At 37.2% G+C, this 19,198-nt stretch overlaps 2 protein-coding genes across 3 annotated transcripts; both read left to right on the forward strand.

The window, feature by feature from the left end:
• The first annotated feature begins 3,359 nt into the window (after positions 1 to 3,359).
• LOC103723920 (ubiquitin-conjugating enzyme E2-17 kDa-like) lies at positions 3,360 to 12,018 on the forward strand. Of its 2 annotated transcripts, none has more exons than XM_039124487.1 (5): positions 3,360 to 3,579; positions 6,329 to 6,404; positions 7,562 to 7,689; positions 9,274 to 9,378; positions 11,602 to 12,018. In XM_039124487.1, the coding sequence occupies exons 2-5, from the start codon at positions 6,335 to 6,337 to the stop codon at positions 11,743 to 11,745; spliced, it is 447 nt and encodes a 148-aa protein (XP_038980415.1). In that variant the 5' UTR covers positions 3,360 to 3,579; positions 6,329 to 6,334; the 3' UTR covers positions 11,746 to 12,018. The 2 variants fall into 2 exon arrangements, with proteins under 2 accessions (XP_038980415.1, XP_008813238.1); XM_008815016.3 differs by having other exon boundaries at positions 3,363 to 3,929.
• A 3,686-nt stretch (positions 12,019 to 15,704) lies between these two features.
• LOC103723921 (pathogenesis-related genes transcriptional activator PTI6-like) lies at positions 15,705 to 17,074 on the forward strand. Its single transcript, XM_008815017.4, has 2 exons — positions 15,705 to 15,810; positions 15,925 to 17,074. The coding sequence occupies exon 2, from the start codon at positions 16,078 to 16,080 to the stop codon at positions 16,852 to 16,854; it is 777 nt and encodes a 258-aa protein (XP_008813239.1). The 5' UTR covers positions 15,705 to 15,810; positions 15,925 to 16,077; the 3' UTR covers positions 16,855 to 17,074.
• The last annotated feature ends 2,124 nt before the right edge of the window (positions 17,075 to 19,198 follow it).

Consider the following 19,198-nt stretch of genomic DNA (forward strand, 5'->3'; position numbering starts at 1 on the left):
TACGAGGACAAGACGGTGATAGATCAGTGCAAAGTATCGCAGAAAGTTGTTGTTTGTTCGTACGATCTACGCCGTTCATTTTATGGTGGACGAATCTGATTCGTGATTCCATAGAAGGCAAGTGTTGATCAGAGATTCTCATAGCAATAGTATACATTATTATAATTCACTATATTATAATAATATTCTATTATATTTGAAAATATGTTATATTATAATAATATTATACTATATAATAATGCTTATTATTAGTATTATTACTCTTATTAGTATTATTATAATTTTTTATATTACTAGCATTATTAGTATTATTATTATTATTATAAGTCTTATTAGTATGATCACTATTTTTAGTATTATTACTATTATTATTATGATTGCTATTATTAGTATTATTACTATTATTCCTATTTTTAGTACTATTATAATTTTTACTATTATTAGTATTATTACTATTATTAGTCTTATTGGTATTATTGCTATTATTAGTATTATTACTATTTTTAGTGTTGTTACGCTTTTTAGTAATATTACAATTTTGACTATCATTAGTATTATTACTATTTTTAGTATTATTACAATTTTTACTATTATTAGTATTATTACTATTACTAGTCTTATTAGTATTATTACTATTATTAGTATTATTGCTATTATTAGTATTATTAGTATTATGACTATTTTTAGTATTGTTACGATTTTTAGTATTATTACAATTTTTACTATTATTAGTATTATTACTATTTTTAGTATTATTATAATTTTTACTATTATTAGTATTATTACTATTACTAGTCTTATTAGTATTATTACTAGTTTTAGTATTATTACTATTATTATTATTATTGCTATTATTAGTATTATTACTATTATTCCTATTTTTAGTACTATTATAATTTTTACTATTATTAGTATTATTACTATTATTAATCTTATTAGTATTATTGATATTATTAGTATTATTACTATTTTTAGTGTTGTTACGCTTTTTAGTAATATTACAATTTTGACTATCATTAGTATTATTACTATTTTTAGTATTATTACAATTTTTACTATTACTAGTATTATGACTATTTTTAGTATTATTACAATTTTTACTATTATTAGTATTATTACTATTACTAGTCTTATTAGTATTATTACTATTTTTAGTATTGTTACGATTTTTAGTATTATTACAATTTTTACTATTATTAGTATTATTACTATTACTAGTCTTATTAGTATTATTACTATTATTAGTATTATTGTTATTATTAGTATTATTAGTATTATGACTATTATTACTATTAGTAATATTATTACTATTAATGACATTATTAGTATTATTAGTACTAATGGTATTATTAGTATTATTACTATTAATAATAATATTATTAGTATTAGTATTATTATTATTATTATTACTATTATTAATATCATTACTATTATTACTATTATTAGTATTATTAATATTATTAGTATTTTTACAATTGTTACTATTATTCATATTATTACTGTTATTATTATTATTATTAGTAGTAGTAGTAATAGTATTACTGTTATTACTATTATTACTTTTATTTGTATTATTATTAATATTAGTATTATTGTTTTTGCTTATAGATGTCGCCTCAGTCTTTTATTACGGACTTTTGAGAAACTGTCACCTCAGCTTTTATTACTGACATCTAGAGAACTTTTGTTTGTAGTTGACACTTCAGCTTTTTACCGTAGATATTTGGAGAAGTTTCACTTCGGCTTTTTGCCATAGGCATCTGGAGAATTTTATTGTAGATATCACTTCACTTCGGTCTTTTTACTGTAGATATCCCTCACTGTAGAAATCTTTCTTTTTACCAAAGTCTTCTTAAATCATTTATGAATATCTCAAGAGGTTTTCTAACATCCACAACTATGCTTTGGTGGTAACGGATCAGATTATACCAAGTAAAGACAACAACAAATAAAACCTTGCTTTATATCCAACCTAAACCAATATCGAGTTAAGACCTCTTGATCCATACCCTCCCACTGATCTTTTTAGGTTATCCATTTGATCCTGGACTCAATTTCTAGTAAATCCAATGCTACATATCAAATTTAATATTTATAAATTTTAATAGCTAATGTTTAAAATGATTTAAATATTTAATATCAAGAAAAATGTTAATCATTTAAAAAGTTCTTTATTACTCAATTGACGTAGATAGAACACTATGATGATTCCAGTCGGATCAAAGCTTTTATCCTACTTAAGGCTCATGTCTCTGTAAGTGGCTCATCTCTTAAGCAAGCAAATGCTGCTCATGTCTCTGCTTGGCCTACTTAAGGGCGAAGTCTCACCATTGCACATAACATTAGAGGTGCAATGGGCCAACAAAACTTGGACATGATCCTCAACCCAATTGAATTCAATGTCTATGAGCCAAATATTCATAAGATTGAGTTTTATCTTAAACTCGGGAGAGGCTTTATAAAGCATCATATTTTTGCTTGCATATTAAACCTTATCCTCATCTCATCCTACATATTAGAACTTGCCCGCATCCATTTTCTATACATTTCCAACCTTGGGAGAAACTAGGAGATTTGTGACATGATCCTCAACCATAACCACTAATGTATCAACTGGACCATAACCATTAAGAACAGTTTGCCACCATGTGTTAGCAATTTGCCAGAGGAATAGTGTCAACTTAGTATTTTAAACTTTCCATACAGCTTTCTCAACTTATTGTTGTACTTCTTAGCAAACCTAATCATATAAGAAAGAAATGTGAAAGATGACAATAATTTTGAAAATTTAATTCATTTTCATGCATTCCATCTTACACAAGGGGGCCTCGTACAACTGTATGACCGAAGACAATGACAAGGAACCTGCGGATCCATATTCGGTGGCTCTGATTCCCTAATCTCCTTCATGAACCCTTAATTCAGAGATATTATTAGATAGATCATATCCATCATGAATCTAGAATAAAATTACTATTTTTTTTAAATATGTAATCACTCCATTCCAACATCTTAGGTCCATTTAATAATTTCTTTCTTTCTTTTTTTTTTACTGAAACGGATGATTCATACAATTCTAATACAAATATATTTTAAAAAAATTAAAAAAATAATAAATTTCGAAGCGCTCTATCATCTCAAAGTATCTCTGAAATGATTAGCTACATACGAGACCTTTTAACTTGTAAATATGTTTGGTTTAAAAGATCATCTCATGGTCCGGATGTATTTTCGCCATAGAATCTAATAATTTCTCTGGGTTGGTGGATTGAGGTAGGTGGCTCTAAGCATGCACTTCCTTATTATACATATCTACACGTGCCACTCTTCTTAGCGGTTGGTATGGATTCTATACGGGCACCCTAAACACCAAATAAATCTATCCATGTAGCAAAACATCACCACGTCTTCCCTCCTTCCTCCCCGATCTCCTCCTCATCTCTCACTCTCTTCCGGTCAATCCATGGAGCCCAACCCCCCATCCCAAACCCTTGAAAATCTAACTCATATCCAATTCTAACTAAAAGCTCTTAATCTAAGCCCGTCCCAAATAGGCCCGGATCAGGTTTCTAAGTTCGGGTAATTTTTTTTTTTTTTTTGCAAATCTTCAACCCGGCGGCGTCAAATCAAAGCAACTTCGGCCTAGGATTTGGTTAAGTAATTTAGGCCGCCTAGCTTTTTATCTTTCTGACTGCTTAGAAGTTAACAGTATACATAGAACCATTCCTTCATTTTAGAGCGTCAGGCCTAATTCAGCTGCTTCGAGAACTATCCTCGGAAGGAGTTTCGACTTTCCTTCTAAGAATCTGCGATCATCGGACATTACTCGATCCGATCCGATCGCCGTCTCCGATCTCCATTAGCGTCAAGAATTCGATCGGAGCCTCTATTCCGCCATCGATTCATTCCATAAACTCTAAATCTGATCGGTAAGGATCACCACTTCTCAACCTAGATTTTCTATTCCGATCCGGAATCTATAATTTCATGTCAAATCGAAGGCGATTTATAGATTCTAAAGATTATTGGGATGTTAATCTCGAAAGACATATTGCTTATTCTCTTAATCTAGAGCATGTTGTGATATCTGGGAGGTGGGATGATTTGAATCGGTGCTTTAATTCCTGAACTTTGTATTGGCAAAGAGTTCTATTGTTGCTGAATATTTTGGTGGTTTTGTTCTCGTTTCAGTTATCCATGCTAATGCTTAATGTGGTTTTGATTTATAAATTTCTTGGATATATTTTTTGTAGAAGTCGAGACCTCCTTCACTCTACAGTTTTATATCATTATGATATTTATTAAACTAAATATATTTCTTCAATAATTTATCAAACCATGTATGCCGTCCTTCTTTTTTTAATATATTCTAGGAAGATAAAGTAATCTGTTATAATGCCCATTTTAAGCTGTTTGAATGGAAATAAGGATTTTTTCTAGAAATATAATGGAAATAAGAATATCAAAAGAAAATAACAGCGATATTTGCCAAATCGCTGCTTGAATAATGTAGTTTTTTTTTTTTAAGTTATGCGGACTGTGAAAAGATCAAACAATGTTTGGTGTAAAATGCTCCGGTAACAGTTTGTTTGCTGATCATTATATATGAATTTATAATGGAATCAGTGTGTTCCAAATCTTCAGCAATGTCCTTATGCTACAATCTTGTACTATCGTGGAAAGAAGGGCAGCGCCAAAAAGGAAGCAGAATTGTGCTACCTTTCTTTTAATATATATATATTTTTCAGGTCTCATGCATATAAATGTGATTACGAGTTTTGCATTTTGTGCTTTAAGGACACCCAATCATGAACTAAACCTGAAACTTTAAAAATAAAGGCAAGCACAGATATGGCAACACTGATGTTCCTACATGCTAACCTTGCGGTGTTGGGCTGATAAATTGTGCATATAGCTGGGAGATAGATATATATCTGTCTAGATATTTAAAATCATAATATTCTAGAATTTTCTATTTTTAAATAGAGATAAGCGTTTGTGTTCTTATGTTTCCCTAAGAAAATATTTATACGATCGTTCAATATTTCACAAACTAAATATCAATCTTCAAAATCGTTTTACCAATTCAGTCCTTTGGTGCCACAGCTGAGTGGCAGTGTGATGGAGTTCCCTGTTGTTCTAGCTAGCAGCTTTGTTTTGTTCATGGAGTAACGAAGATGGATTTGGCTTGTCAGTTGGAGAGGGGGAAATATATTGTCCTATCTACTGTTATGCATAAGCTAATGGATTTCTAACATATAATGACTTATTAAGGAAGTAACTTGGTTCAGTGGTTTGTCTCTTTGAAAAAAATATCAACTGCTTTTGTGCTATCTAAGTACATTGTTGCTTGCGACATTGTTAATTTCTTTCTGAATAATGTGATACTCCATGTGCATGTACATGCAGATGTTTTATTATGTGTATGTATTGTGTCATCTATGTGTGTTAAGATTTTATTCTATGCATGTTTTCATGTGTAGAATGGACTAGGGTTTTAGTTTTTGTATGCAATGCAGACTTTAAACTATCTTGGTCTTTTTGACCTTTCTTTTGAAAATTACCAAAAGAGGGAATTTGACCCTAAACTTTCAGGCTTGACCTTACTTTCCCTTTTCTTATCTGGCAACTGGAGGGAGCACTTGTCCTTTCTCGTTCTTGACACATGACTTTGTTTGGGTCATGAAAGATTGGCATACTTAGTTCAATAGATTGTGGATTGGGTATGTCCTAGAAAGTAGAAGGACATGATTTTAATAAGTTTTGGATCTAGGAGTTTAGTAGAGATATAATCCGTTTACTTACTGCTTTTAGATTGGTTTATGTTAGCATCAACGTTTTATGAGCTAGACTTGACATTTCAAACCAACTGAGTCAATTCTAATAAAATTAGTTACACTTTTGCTAGGATCATACTGGTTTACTTGGATCCCAATTCATTTTGAGCTATTAATTAATTGAACTTTGCATTGCATGTAACTTCAAAAGTATAATTTATTTGATCATCATTGTCTCAAAAAGTTTTGATATGATACCAAACAAACTCTTATAGGAGGATTTTTTTTTTTGCTTCAATTATTCTAACAACCTAAGGCATCCATGACTTAAATGGCTTTGTAGACTCAAAAAGTTCCTCTTTTGTCCCCTCAGTGTTACCGTTTTGCTTGCCTTCCAGTTTTCTGCGGTTTAGTTTTTTATCTTGTTTTTAGTTGGAAAAATGGACTTAAAGCTGCTATTGGAGATTTTATACCTCCATTTCATTTGTGTGCCATGCTCTGCATATTTTCTGGTTCTAATAATCTAATATTGGCATTTTCGTTTGTGGAAGCTACTTATGGCATCAAAGCGTATCTTGAAGGAACTCAAGGATTTGCAGAAGGACCCTCCTACCTCATGCAGTGCAGGTACAGATGAACCAGTTTGGTGGATTGACATACTCAATCTCCATCAATCATGAATTCATGATGTTTTATGACGTTGTGTACTATTTAGTTTGTGCAAACTGTTTAATTTGGGTAGTATTTTGTCTAAATTCTTTCTTCTCCATTTTCTTGTGCTGGGATGTGATTTTGCATAAGCATATTACAAGGCGGGTCCGGAGAAAAGACTCAAAATGCCAAGTAGAGCTGTGAAAATATCTCTTAGGATAGGATTTTGAAACTTGGCACAATCATGTAGTGTAAGCCAGACCTACATATTTTCAATATTTGCTGAATTTATGCTTTTCTTAGGTGTTTTGAGATTGAGCTGGATTATTACTATTGTTAGGTTGTATTTAGTGATATTTTAAGACTCAATCTGCTTAGTCAAGGTTTGGATTTGGATTTGCTTTCACATGGGCTAGTAATTTGGGTTATGTTAGAGTTGGATGATGGCCATCAAGGGATGATGGTTGATTACAACAAATATAATTGTCTAATGGAGCAAGATCTCATTTTGTAAAGCCATTTTGAAATGTCAAAGTTGATTCAATAGTTTGAACTTTGAAGCAATTTTTTCATATCGAATTGTAGGAAATAAATGTCGAAGAAGGGTTAGTAAATTGACCACATAGTTTCTTACTTTTGTCCAGGAAATAAATGAACATTCGTACAGCCTTTCATGAAGTGGTACTTGAAGAAACTAGAATACTTTTTTGGTATTTTTTTTGAGTGGTTGAGTGTGGGAGGGATAGGGGTTGGTCTCCACCATACTAGATGTCTTAACTAAATGAACCAATTGTATGCATAGTTTTTACTATTACTTCTATGAAATGGATTTGTCATTGCATGTTTGGCCTACTGTGACTTGATATCTATTCAAACTACATTCGATGCAACTCATAATCTGTTTGGAAACATTTGTGAGGGACCTTTAAGTAGAACATTCCCAAACTTCAACATGTGTCAGATATTGGCACCAGATCCTTGCTTTTTTAGCTCTTGGAATTGGAACCATAATTTCTCTGTGTTACAATATCATATCACGTAATTTGAATCTTTGTATTTCAAGTATAATTAAAAAGAAATGGGGTAAACCTTTTCTATGATTATATGATTGAATACTTGTCATTTCTTTCCAGGTCCTGTAGGTGAAGATATGTTTCACTGGCAAGCAACAATCATGGGACCCTCTGATAGTCCATATGCTGGAGGCGTGTTTTTAGTTTCGATACATTTTCCTCCAGATTATCCCTTTAAGCCCCCAAAGGTGTAACTTCTGTTTTCAGACATAAGTTTTGGACTTCTGGATTTGGTTAATTGCTTCTTTTGTTTCTTTACTTCAGGATCAGCTTTTGTTTCTTCTCCCGTAATTATAATATTCCATTGTGGCATGCAGTTAATTTAATGCATTCAATGTTTAAGTTAGCAAGAAGTTATTCGTAGTAATGTTGTAATAGGAGAAGTGCGAACAACTGCTTATGTTTTAATGAATTGATGTGCTTTTTCTGTAAATATGCTAGTTGATATCTTCAAAAGTGTGTGCTAGTCATTCTGCCTTGTCCATGTGCTGATAGCATCAAATAGGAGATGTGCTCACCTTGTCAGATTCCTTTGCATGATCAGAGATCAGGCTTCATTTAGTCTCAAGATGGTCAGTGGCATCGTTAATTTATGTTCTTTAGATTGCACCTTTTGTGTTGTTTTAAATAATTGAATCCACCCAACCAGTTCTCTGTTTCTGGGATGAAAAAATTGTCCTGGTACTCAGAATTCCCTCCGTGTGCCTGAAACATCAGGATAGGATCTTATATTTATAAGCCATTTCCTTTTTACCTTGTATACTTACATTTTTATGTTCTTTACTACTTATTATCCCCTCGTAGACTCTAAAAACACCTCTTCAAGATCGTTTTGTTGATGTCTTGATAAATCTTAAATCACAGTCCACTGTCTTTTTTGCTTACAAACTCTTTTGAGTTGGTGAGATGACTATTTTGTCCCTCCCATTCCATTACTTTATGAATTTAATTTTGTTTAGGATGGAGACCATGATTCCTAGTCATGAAACAGATAATATCATGTTGCTTTCTGATTTATATTTTAGTATTATTTTACCAAATTGTGCTGTTCAATACATAGTTCCTGCAAGTAGGAAGATGATAGTGTTGGCTATACTAGTAGGGTCCACAGATGATACAGGACTGTCAAATATATCCAAAGTTCACTTAGTTGCTGTGACATTTTATGGGAGTGGGATGTGAAATTAGTGCAATTCAAGGTACACCTGTAATGCAGCCTTGACATAAAATCATTAATATGTGATGATCACAACAGAGGGATATCACATAGCAAATTGTCTGTGTCTCAAATATGATGGATTGTTGTTTGCGCCTCGTTTGGCATAAACCACACATTTTGATTAGTATCTATCTATTACTGAAATGAGTTCGTTCTGGATCATATAATTATATCATTGTGAATCTTTCCACATCTCTGTTGGGAGGATCGTAGATATGAGCAAATTTAATACTTTTGCTCGATAATATATCTGATGGTTGTCTGGTTGTAGGAAGTAGGCAAGGAATCTGTGTCATTTATTTTATGATGTTGAAAATTTTCCACTATGGAACTTTGTGCCACAACATGGATGCGTGTGGATTTTGCAAAAACTCCCTTGAGCATTACATAGTGCATACATGATGTTCACTTGTTGGTATTTTATCTGGGATTATCTTGTTGACATGAATCATCAAAATGACTATGTTAGTCATTTCCATGCCGACCATTTTCCTTGAACTTTGAGGATCAATTTGTTATTTATGCAGACCGATGACATGCTTTCATGTTTTAGGTCGCTTTTAAGACAAAAGTCTTCCATCCAAACATCAATAGTAATGGGAGCATCTGCCTGGATATCCTTAAAGAGCAATGGAGCCCCGCCCTGACCATCTCCAAGGTTTTACCTTAACAGATTTTTGTATTGATTCACTTCATGCTCTGATGTGCATAGACAGTTTAATCCCATCCTGCAAACTGTGATATATTGCATTTCTTTGTTAACTACTTTTTGCCTGATATCTAAAACAACGAGAGCGAAGTAAGAAGTGTTTCTTCAAGATAAGTATTACTAATATTTTATATTTTATTGTTTGATATTGAATGCATATATATTAATTAATAAACAAAACAGGCACTAGGAAGTTTTCCTTCAAGATATATTTGTTATCATCATTTGTTGATATATGATTTAAGAGGGAGGGATAATTGCATCCAGATATCTTTCTTTTCTATTACAGTTCTGGTATGTAAATGGATTATGTAAAAGGACAAGATACCTAAGCAGAAAATTTAGAGGTGAAGATATTATCGCCTCATTTCATTATTGCCTCTATAGATAAAATAGAAAGTTTTTTTACATGCATACCCTTGCAAATATGGCTTGTGTCATATTTACCCGCTGAAGATATCACTACTTACGCATGGACACACCCACCCACCCACACACACACAGACACGCACATTCATGCTGCTAGATTTTTCACTAATGACAGTAAGAACTAACCATTTTAAGTGTCATTTGACACTATTACTCTTTACATTAATATTCCTGAAAAAAATTTAACATTCCATTTCTATTGAAAAGAGCTATATTCTTATATAAATGTTTCAGGAATATCAATACAAAAGGGTAATACTTGAAATGGTTATTTATTAACACTGTGAGTCAAAAAATCTAACGGGAGGGGTACCCATGCAAAAGCATGATGATTTGAGGATCATAAATGCAACTAATGATTTTCAGAGCAACTATGCAATAAGCTATATTTGGAAGGGTATAATGTAAAAAAATGTTAAAATGGTCTGTGTGATATGTTAGATGAGTTCATATCTTGTTTGAGGGGGTTCTGAGCCTAGTTTGCTTGTTGATCTCAATATCCAAGTTGGGAACAAGGAAAGTAGACTATGCAATATTATACAGGCTCATACTCTGTTGAAGCACACGTCCAAGTTTTTAACTGATTTTCTCTCACTTTGCTTAGCCAGCCTCAACTCGCAAATGAATTTTTTTTTTTTAAAAAAATCAAATATAACGCTTGCTAATGGTACAATGAATGGAGAGTGTTTCAGGGTGGCCTGTTGACATCCAACTCTATTTTTATGAAGATAATTGTAATTTGATATCATCTGTGATGATGAGCCTGCATTTGGGCAGTTTACATTTCAAAATCGTGATCTAATTCTATATCTCAAACTAGAATTTTAAATTTTGAAGTTCATTTTTGTGGAAGAGAGTGAGTGTTTTGTTGCTAAAATAAAAAAGTTGTAAGATGACTAAGGCAACGATGATGAACTTAGAAAATTATACTCAACATAGAATCTTATAATTCCATGATTTGAGTGATTTTGTGCAATTGCGTTATACTAGCAAACACCACTAAAATTATAGCTTGCAATTTTTAGAAAACTAGAAAGGTCACAAGATATCATGATTTTTCTAACATAAAATTGTGCGCTTCATAACCTCTAAATCAAGGTGCACCATCTCGGTACCGGACTCTAGTACCATTCTATTACAGTACTGGTATGTGGTACGGTACGAGATGGCAAGGCTTATAAGTGTCGATACGGTATGAGATTGCATATCGGTTCGGTATCGATATGGTACGGTACGTTCGGTATGGTACAGTACTGATTTGTACCGCAAATCTTGCTCTAAATTTTGAATAATGATGTGATCATACCAGCCAAGGTCTACCCTATTGACCATACTAGCTTGTATAGGTTGTGCTGTACCATATCGAGGTTCAATTAGGTATATGAGTTGAACTGGTCCGTACTAGTTTGAACAAAGTAGAATCGTCCAGTACCCCCTAAAATCGGGGTGCATATCATTTTGACCCGTACCGCCTAATTTTGGATGGTACCATAATAAAAAAATGAGAAAAAAGAGGCTAGGAGCTATCTTGGTACGGGATGTATACCATATTGTACAGATTATACTATACAATACGGGTAATATACTGGTACCCTCAGAGAAATAGTTGTTCAATGTTATGGTGAATCTGCATTTCAATAACAAACTGTATTCACTAACTACATTTGCATTTGCTAAAAGCTGGTAAACCCTCTGGAGTCAGTAGCCTCATAACCTTCGGTTTTTTTTTTTTTTTGGCAACAGGTCTTGCTTTCTATCTGCTCTTTACTGACAGACCCAAATCCAGATGACCCTCTTGTACCAGAGATTGCTCAAATGTACAGGACTGACAGGGCAAAGTATGAGACCACCGCCCGCAACTGGACACAGAAATATGCTATGGGATGAGTTTAAATTTGCTGATATTGCTGTAAGAATGCTTTCATTTCCTAGATGCAAAACAATTATGTAGTTAAAAAGTCCCTATTCCGTTGCTATTGAAGTTCTTTTTGTCTATGAGACAGTGTTATGTATTTTTTTTCCATTTGCTTTCTCAATCTTTGTAAGGTGGAATACAAACCGTAAGTGCGAGTTTGGCACTTTGGATTGGGGACTCATTAAGCTAAATGGATAAACAACCCAACAAAGGACAATCATCTAGACTTTGTTGAATTGATTTGACCCTTCACTGTTTGTTAGATAATACGAAGTGTTAACAGAATCCTACAACACAGGTATATAACTTTTAGTAATAGAACTGTGATACATAGGTTTCAAATGCCCTGTGACGTATTAAGCTTATCTTTTGTGATTTTATACTCTAATCTCGGTGAGTTAATTTTTAACAAACACAATCTGGGTTTCAGTTTTAAGCTGATTAGATTTAATTTGCCACATGAACCAGCCATTGAACTTTTTCTGAATTCCTCATCTTTTACATCGAAAAGGGAGCATCTTTCTGGTTGCAGCAGATCATGTCTGAAATTTGATGACTGGGGATTATTGGGGTGCTTCAGTTTCAACGATGTCTCACGTCCTTGTGGCAGTGAAAAGTGGAGTAGTTTGACAGGCGTTACAACAGGCGGGGTTTCCTGAGCAACAATTTTCAAGGCATTCAGTTTCCATGTACGATTGTAAAAAAAATGATGGAATTAAACTGTATGTTTTCATTGTTGATATGATTATTTTTGTCCTTTTGGTGAGGGGAACGCATGGGGATGTTATTTTAGGTTTCCTCGATGTATCTACAACATTTTGTGAATCCCTGAAATCACTCTCTCTCAATAGTTTCCAGTGACACACTTTACTACCAAAGTGGGAGTGATATATGTATATATTATGATTCCGTTTTCTTCCACTAGGAACAAACAAAATCATAAAACTACAAAAAAGAAGAAGTCGTGGAATGCGTCACCTCAATCAAACTGACTTTCGATTGACAAATAGCGTGTTCAAGTTGGAATCTTGGAATGTTATCTAGAACTGCATGCGTTCTTTGCTTTCGTCGAGACAGGAATTGTCCATTCGAAAGACTTCCTGGAGAGTAAATCCGTTGATTTATCTCGTGTGGTCGATTGAATATCTGCATGGTCGTACACGTCTCTTGTTTCTGGACTGCATATATTTTAGGTTGTATGTTTCCATGCAATGAAAAAAAGGAGCTACAATCCAAAGGTTGGACTGTGTTTATCATCTCATAGTACTAAATCTGATGACAGAAAACCTTACTCCTAAGCATTTCATATGGTATCACAAATACTCTTGCATGACATGAATTGCGAGTCGGCTTTGAATCTTGTTCTGTGCCTGAGAGGTCTTGAGTGCGTGGTTGCAAGATGAGATTGATGATGGGATGAAGCATACGTGCTTTGCCTGCGGCATCGATGAGTCAAGGGTAAACATTTCATTTCAATCAGAGAAAAAAGATAAACATTTGATGAAGACTATAGAAGGTGATGGAGTCTTAAAGTAGCCAAAATGACCTGGTATCAAAACCTAGTCAGTCAATTTGGCTATATGCTACACCTTCTTTTTCTTTTCCATGAGGACCACAGGCAAGTATTGGCCTTCCTAATATTCTCTCCTTTGAAAACCTTGACAAAGGTGAGATGTGATCTCGGATTATTTTATACAAATGTCAATATTAGTTTGGTAAGTGGGCATCTTTTATGTGTTACACTCATGCACCTTACCTCATAGGTACATGCAACTTCCACGTAGAATAAGAAAGCTGTATATTTTAGACTTCTTGAACCTTCGTCGCTTGAGGCCCAAGGTTGCCATACTTGGTCGCATAGCAGCTTGAGAGATCCACTATTACTTGGGCTCCAAGTCTATCATCATTGACATCTCCAAGGCCAGGTCAACGAGAAAGATTTCTTGTCCTCCTCAATTTCTGCTGCTACTGTTGATTGACTTATGCGCCCATGAGATCATGAATGGTATTTTATTATTTCATACAAATAAGCCATGATGTAAGGGAAGGGTTATGAGAAAGGGAGGGTGACCCCTACTTCATTGAATTATAATGGTGACAAATACTCATATCAATCTGCATTTTTTTTTAAAAAAAGAAAAAAAACAAGAGGAACATATTAAAGAGCTTCATCTACTTCACCAAATTAAATAAATTAAATTATTTTTCAACAACGCAAAGTTATCCTAGATTCAGACGTGTAGCTAGTAGCATTTAGGAATTTCAATGCAAAGTTACTTGAATGAACTCATCATATACTAATCCATCATTTGTTTATTTATCTCAACTCCAATTAATTTCCTAACATACAACAGTGCAGATAATTTGGTCACATCCTGTTGCGGTCTATTAAGAAGAAGAGCTTTCATGACACAAAGTCTTCAGGGGTCGTTTTCGCACCCAAAAAATTTCGGCTTGAAAAATCTTCCCATATATCTAGTGAGGGAAGGACCAAAGCTATGAATAGTCAAATATCAGTCTTGCACTGGCTGGCTCTTTTTGATGTTTCCTATGTTACCTATCATATGATAATAATATAATAATAATATCTTTGAGAACCAATAATTCTATATCCCTTTGTTGATGGATGCATTTATATCTCCATCAAAAATCTAGAGAGGATTAGTAAGCAGAAAGGCTTGTCTTTTTATTTAACATAGTCATGGAAATGAGGCGACGTTAACCTGGGATAGTTTGCACGCCACCAAAACCAGATGAACATTGGATGTCGATTTTGTTCGATGAACGGCTCTGATTGTTCCTAGAGTGCTCCAACCAGGTGCGAACCAGCACGTGCGGAGACGGACAAAATGGAGGGAAAAAAAAGAAGTCGGCATGTTCGCCCTCTCGCTATCTTCTTTCGTGCGGGGCCGAATTAGTTGCCGCCACGTTGTTTTCAAGAGCGCACGTGAAAATCCAACGGCCATCAATCACCTTTCTTTCCACGTGGCATGATCCCTGCCCATACTTCTGCCTGCTACAATAAGCTTACATAAGCGCTGATGTGGTTGAAAAACAAAATCCCTCGGATCAAAATATTATTATCGTTCAATCAGACGGCATACAATAATTGATCAGTGATAGAGTTCGCATCAAATACACGACAGCCCACTGTACGAGCAATAATAATAGAAAAACGAACTTTTTTAATTAATTAAAAGGTCGGGTATTCTGGATTAGTGCGCTGGAGATGTACCACGAGATCAGACGGTCGTCAGAGCGAGAGAGGTGCTTAGGAGCGGGGCGGAGACCACGGCGGCACGCCGGTGGACCCCACAGCGGCGGCTGCTCCTTCCTTGAGCCACAGGATGACATCCGTGGACCGCCGTGCCTATCCCACCCCTCCTAATATTACCATAATACCCTCCCACGTCTTCCAACAATTCCCACCCCTTCGATAACGTGTCAAATTTTCGTTGGCTGAGTGGTCGACGACAGGGCTCCACAAGCCCGCTACCAAGCAGCATTCCCGAGGTCAGTCCCGTTGTTACTTGTTAGACTGGAGATATAAGAAGTACGATCAGTGCCGTTACAACCATGGAAACCATTTCCGTGACCACAGTAATCGGACGGCTAATATCAGCCATGGAATAAGAGATGCTCTCGATGACGATTGTTCAATGATCGGACGGCTGTAAGGGCAGCTGCTCTTCGATTTCCTCTTCGGTGAGCGGTGAATCCGTGGGCCACGTAGTGGGGGAGTACAATGGACAGCATAGGAAGTTACGAAGGCTACGGACGGTACGAGTAGGGGTATTTCGGGAATTCGGAGAAGCATCCGCGTCAGCGAAGATGCCAGCTGGACGGCATAAATTGGGGGGAGGGCGGGCGGGGGCGTTCCGGGAATTTAGTAAATGATAAGGTCGGGGGGAATGCACTTAAATACCCCACTACTCTGCCACGCTTCCCTCGCTTTCCTTGTATTTCTCCATTCTTCTGCCCCCTCTTCACTCTCTCACCCCCAATCTCTACCTCTCTTCTTTTCCGCCTGAGAACCAGTAAGAACTCTAATAGATCTGTGTCTCTTGATCGAAAACTGGTTTTTCCCCAAAGGAAAAGGGTGATTGAAGCTTTATTTTACGTTAATTTTTGGGATTTTCTTGATCTTTCAGGTGGAAATCAGAAGGAGCTCTTCAGTGATTTTTACTGTAATCTTTTTTAAAACTTGGATTTCTTGAGCTGTTATCAATTAGAAGTTCGCCGAATCGTTTCGAAATGATGAAACCGCGAATCGGCGGCTCCTATAGCTCGATCTGTGGCCACGCATGATGAGCCTCAGGCCAGGCATCTCCGACAGGCCGGAGAAGTTCTCCGAGCACGTGACAACCACGAGGAAAACGGTTTCCGGCAACAAGCTCGCCGGAGGTCTGAGAAGATTGGGGATGGAGCGGCGCTGCCGGCGGAAGGTCGTCCGAATCTACTTCACCGACGTGGATGCTACGGATTCGTCCTCGAGCGACGAGGAAACCAGCGGGCTCGCCCGGCGCCGGGTTAAACGGCACGTGCACGAGATAGGGATCGAGGTCGCCGCATCGGCCCGCCGGGTTCCCCCGCCGAAACAGCCGGCGAGGGCGCCGCAGGCGGACGACCGGAAGAGGTTCCGCGGCGTGCGGCGGCGGCCGTGGGGCCGCTGGGCGGCGGAGATCCGCGATCCGACTCGGCGGAAGCGGGTGTGGCTCGGTACCTTCGACACAGCCGAGGAAGCGGCCGCCATGTACGACAGCGCTGCCGTCATGTTAAAGGGAGCCAACGCCGTCACCAACTTCCCCACCGAACCGGCCGTCACCGTCACCAGCGACTCGTCCGGCAAGTGCGACGACTCCTCCTACCCCTACCCCTCCCCGACGTCCGTCCTCCGTTACGGCGGGGACCAGACGCCGTTCGACTTCCTCGGGTACGGCGATGTGGACGCCCTCGGCTTCAGCGTGGAGCCGCCGTTATGTTTGACGGACTTCGACTTTTCCAAACGGCAGTGGTGGGAAGTGGAGGAGTTCGGCGAGTTCGACGCCGAGGATTTCTCGCTGGAAGCCGCTACCTTATAGTACTTCCATGGACAATGACGAAAACACCCCCATCATACTAGGCTGCCAGCCCTTATCCTTCGTGTGCAGTATCGTCTTTTTCTCCATTTAGTAGTAATCTTCGCGAGTGTGGAGCGTGTAACGGCGAGAATTTGTTAAAGTGGAATGGCGGGAGTTTCCTGGCTATTTGTTTATTTTTTTTGTTTTAGTAAAGAAATGATTAAATTAAGACATATTTTTATGTGTGAAAGAGTCGCGTGTCGGATAGTGGGAAGGAAAGCGTTCCTTAAATTCCACGCCTTCCGTGGAAGAGCCGGCGACATCTTCTTTCCTTCCTCCCTTACTCGAATAGCGATTAAAAATGTGAAATGATTACGTGGCACGAGCTACGCCGTGTGATGAGATGTATGGGGGACACTGTGAGGCGCGCGGTGATACGGGAGCCGGCCACGGCGACTGTCCTCTGGTCTGGCGGCTGGGAGCATGTGGGTCCCGCGAGAATTAATTAACTTATGAGAGGTTTTTTTTTGTTTTTTGGGTAAAACAAGCGAGGATGCATTGAACGCCATCTAAAGCACGGTTACTCTCTCAAATCTCTTGGTCCAGGTTTCTATCTCGAATCAGATGATATGAAACAGAATTAGCGTCGAGCCATCTGATTAACTAAACTCGCGATACATGGTACATCGCATTAGCACACCACGCGGATTTCCGGTGAGGGTAATTTCGTAACTTTCTCCTCCTCGATGTCGGTTTCTAGCGGAAGTTGGAGATGGATGGGGACGTGGCGTCACGGATTGTTGGCCGAACGATTCGCGGGGTCCATCTGACGGACGGCTGGTGGTCCTTGATCTAAAACGATTTAATCACGTGTGGATTAGAATCCGTTCCGTCCAACTTCTTGTTGTTGGAGCCTCGTGGGGCCCTTTTTCATGATTAAGGCTTCCTTCCCTCGCTGATGGAAGACACGTATTATCCGTACGCAACCACACGTGCCAATGGATCACCACCAAGAAAGTAAGGTGGGTTAGGCGACCCCCAACCAACTTTCTCGGCACGTGTGAGGCAAACATCGTGGGACCGTTCGTGCAAGCCAAGTGGCCTCAGTGGAGTTCAACAATCCACATGACCGGCAAAATTCAGCAACGCAATATATTTACCTCGAAAGTGAAGCAATTTCAGCTTCGATCTACCAAACTGGATAAAAAAATAACATGAAGTCTTCACTTTATTACCTCCTTTGTTTTTTTTCATGGAAAACCGAAAAACCTTTTTTTGATCATATGATTACTCTCAAAATTTCATATAATCTGTCAAATAATAATCTCTCAAGCACAAATTTTTAACTTTTTTTGTTCTTCCCGAATTCAAGAAATTTTGATGAGTTTTATACTAATTGTATATAAATTCAGCGGGGCGAGAAGCAGCTTTTACGTTAGGTAGTAGATTTCTACTGAAAAAAACTCTTAAATGAGGTTCTACCAATAAATAAAAAAAACCCTTAAATGAGATGCGGCATGGGCCTTGGAGCTTCTGGTAATAGGTCATTGACCCGGGATACGTGGAGGTTACTATTTTAAGAAGCCAGGCGGGCTGCATCGGATCAAGTCGGAATCAATGAGATCCGGCGTGGGAGAAAAAGTTAAGGCCACATCCCGCAAAATTCATACGAGTGTGGGTCCGCCTGTGCCGGCGTGGCTCTAAAGTTGTGGCTCATCCACTAGACGTCGGGCCACCGATCAGAGCCGCCCCAAACTCCCATCATAAGGTCATGTGGGCCGGGCCCACCACAGTTTACCCAACAGAGCTTACCAAAAGGAAAACTTCAGCTCTTTACAATAGGAGCTTAGTGTAGAAGACGGCCTTAATTCTTCTTTGTTCCATGTAGAAATGCTTGGTCTTGAAGGCCATTAAATATATGATTGATAGAGAAGGACATCTTTGGATCGGCTCGACCCTTTTCTGACCATGTCAACCTTAGATCACATGCTTTGATTTCTTAGGACAAAACAATATAGGAAAGACTACATGCTGTAGAAACATACCCATGAAAATATTACTCTGTTTGGTAGATAGGAAGATATAAGATAAGATATTGCATGATCTTTGATTAGATGATGGATAGAATATAAAACAATAAAACGTGGAAGCTAAGAGGCATATCTATGAAAATAACCCCTTCTTGGAATCAGGGAAGGAAAAAAAAAAAAAAGAAGGGGAGAGGGGAGGAGTACAATTTTGAGAGAGAGAGAGGGAGAGAGAGAGAAAGTATGGTCATGACTGTTAAGGCTGCTGGGTTGAGGAGAGTTTTGAAAATAAGAGTGACATAGCAAAGAAGGGGTCGTTTTCATATTGATAGCTCTAC

This window comes from Phoenix dactylifera, chromosome 3 (genome assembly GCF_009389715.1).
Source record: "Phoenix dactylifera cultivar Barhee BC4 chromosome 3, palm_55x_up_171113_PBpolish2nd_filt_p, whole genome shotgun sequence".
NCBI classification, from domain to species: Eukaryota; Viridiplantae; Streptophyta; class Magnoliopsida; order Arecales; family Arecaceae; genus Phoenix; species Phoenix dactylifera.

Excerpts from the sequence above, each read along its gene's own strand:
- LOC103723920 (XM_039124487.1), top strand. The coding sequence starts at position 6,335 with ATGGCATCAAAGCGTATCTTGAAGGAACTCAAGGATTTGCAGAAGGAC. Across the intron at positions 6,405-7,561 it reads TCCTACCTCATGCAGTGCAG|GTCCTGTAGGTGAAGATATG; the intron begins GTACAGATGAAC and ends ATTTCTTTCCAG. Across the intron at positions 9,379-11,601 it reads CCGCCCTGACCATCTCCAAG|GTCTTGCTTTCTATCTGCTC; the intron begins GTTTTACCTTAA and ends TTTTGGCAACAG.
- LOC103723921 (XM_008815017.4), top strand. The coding sequence starts at position 16,078 with ATGATGAGCCTCAGGCCAGGCATCTCCGACAGGCCGGAGAAGTTCTCC.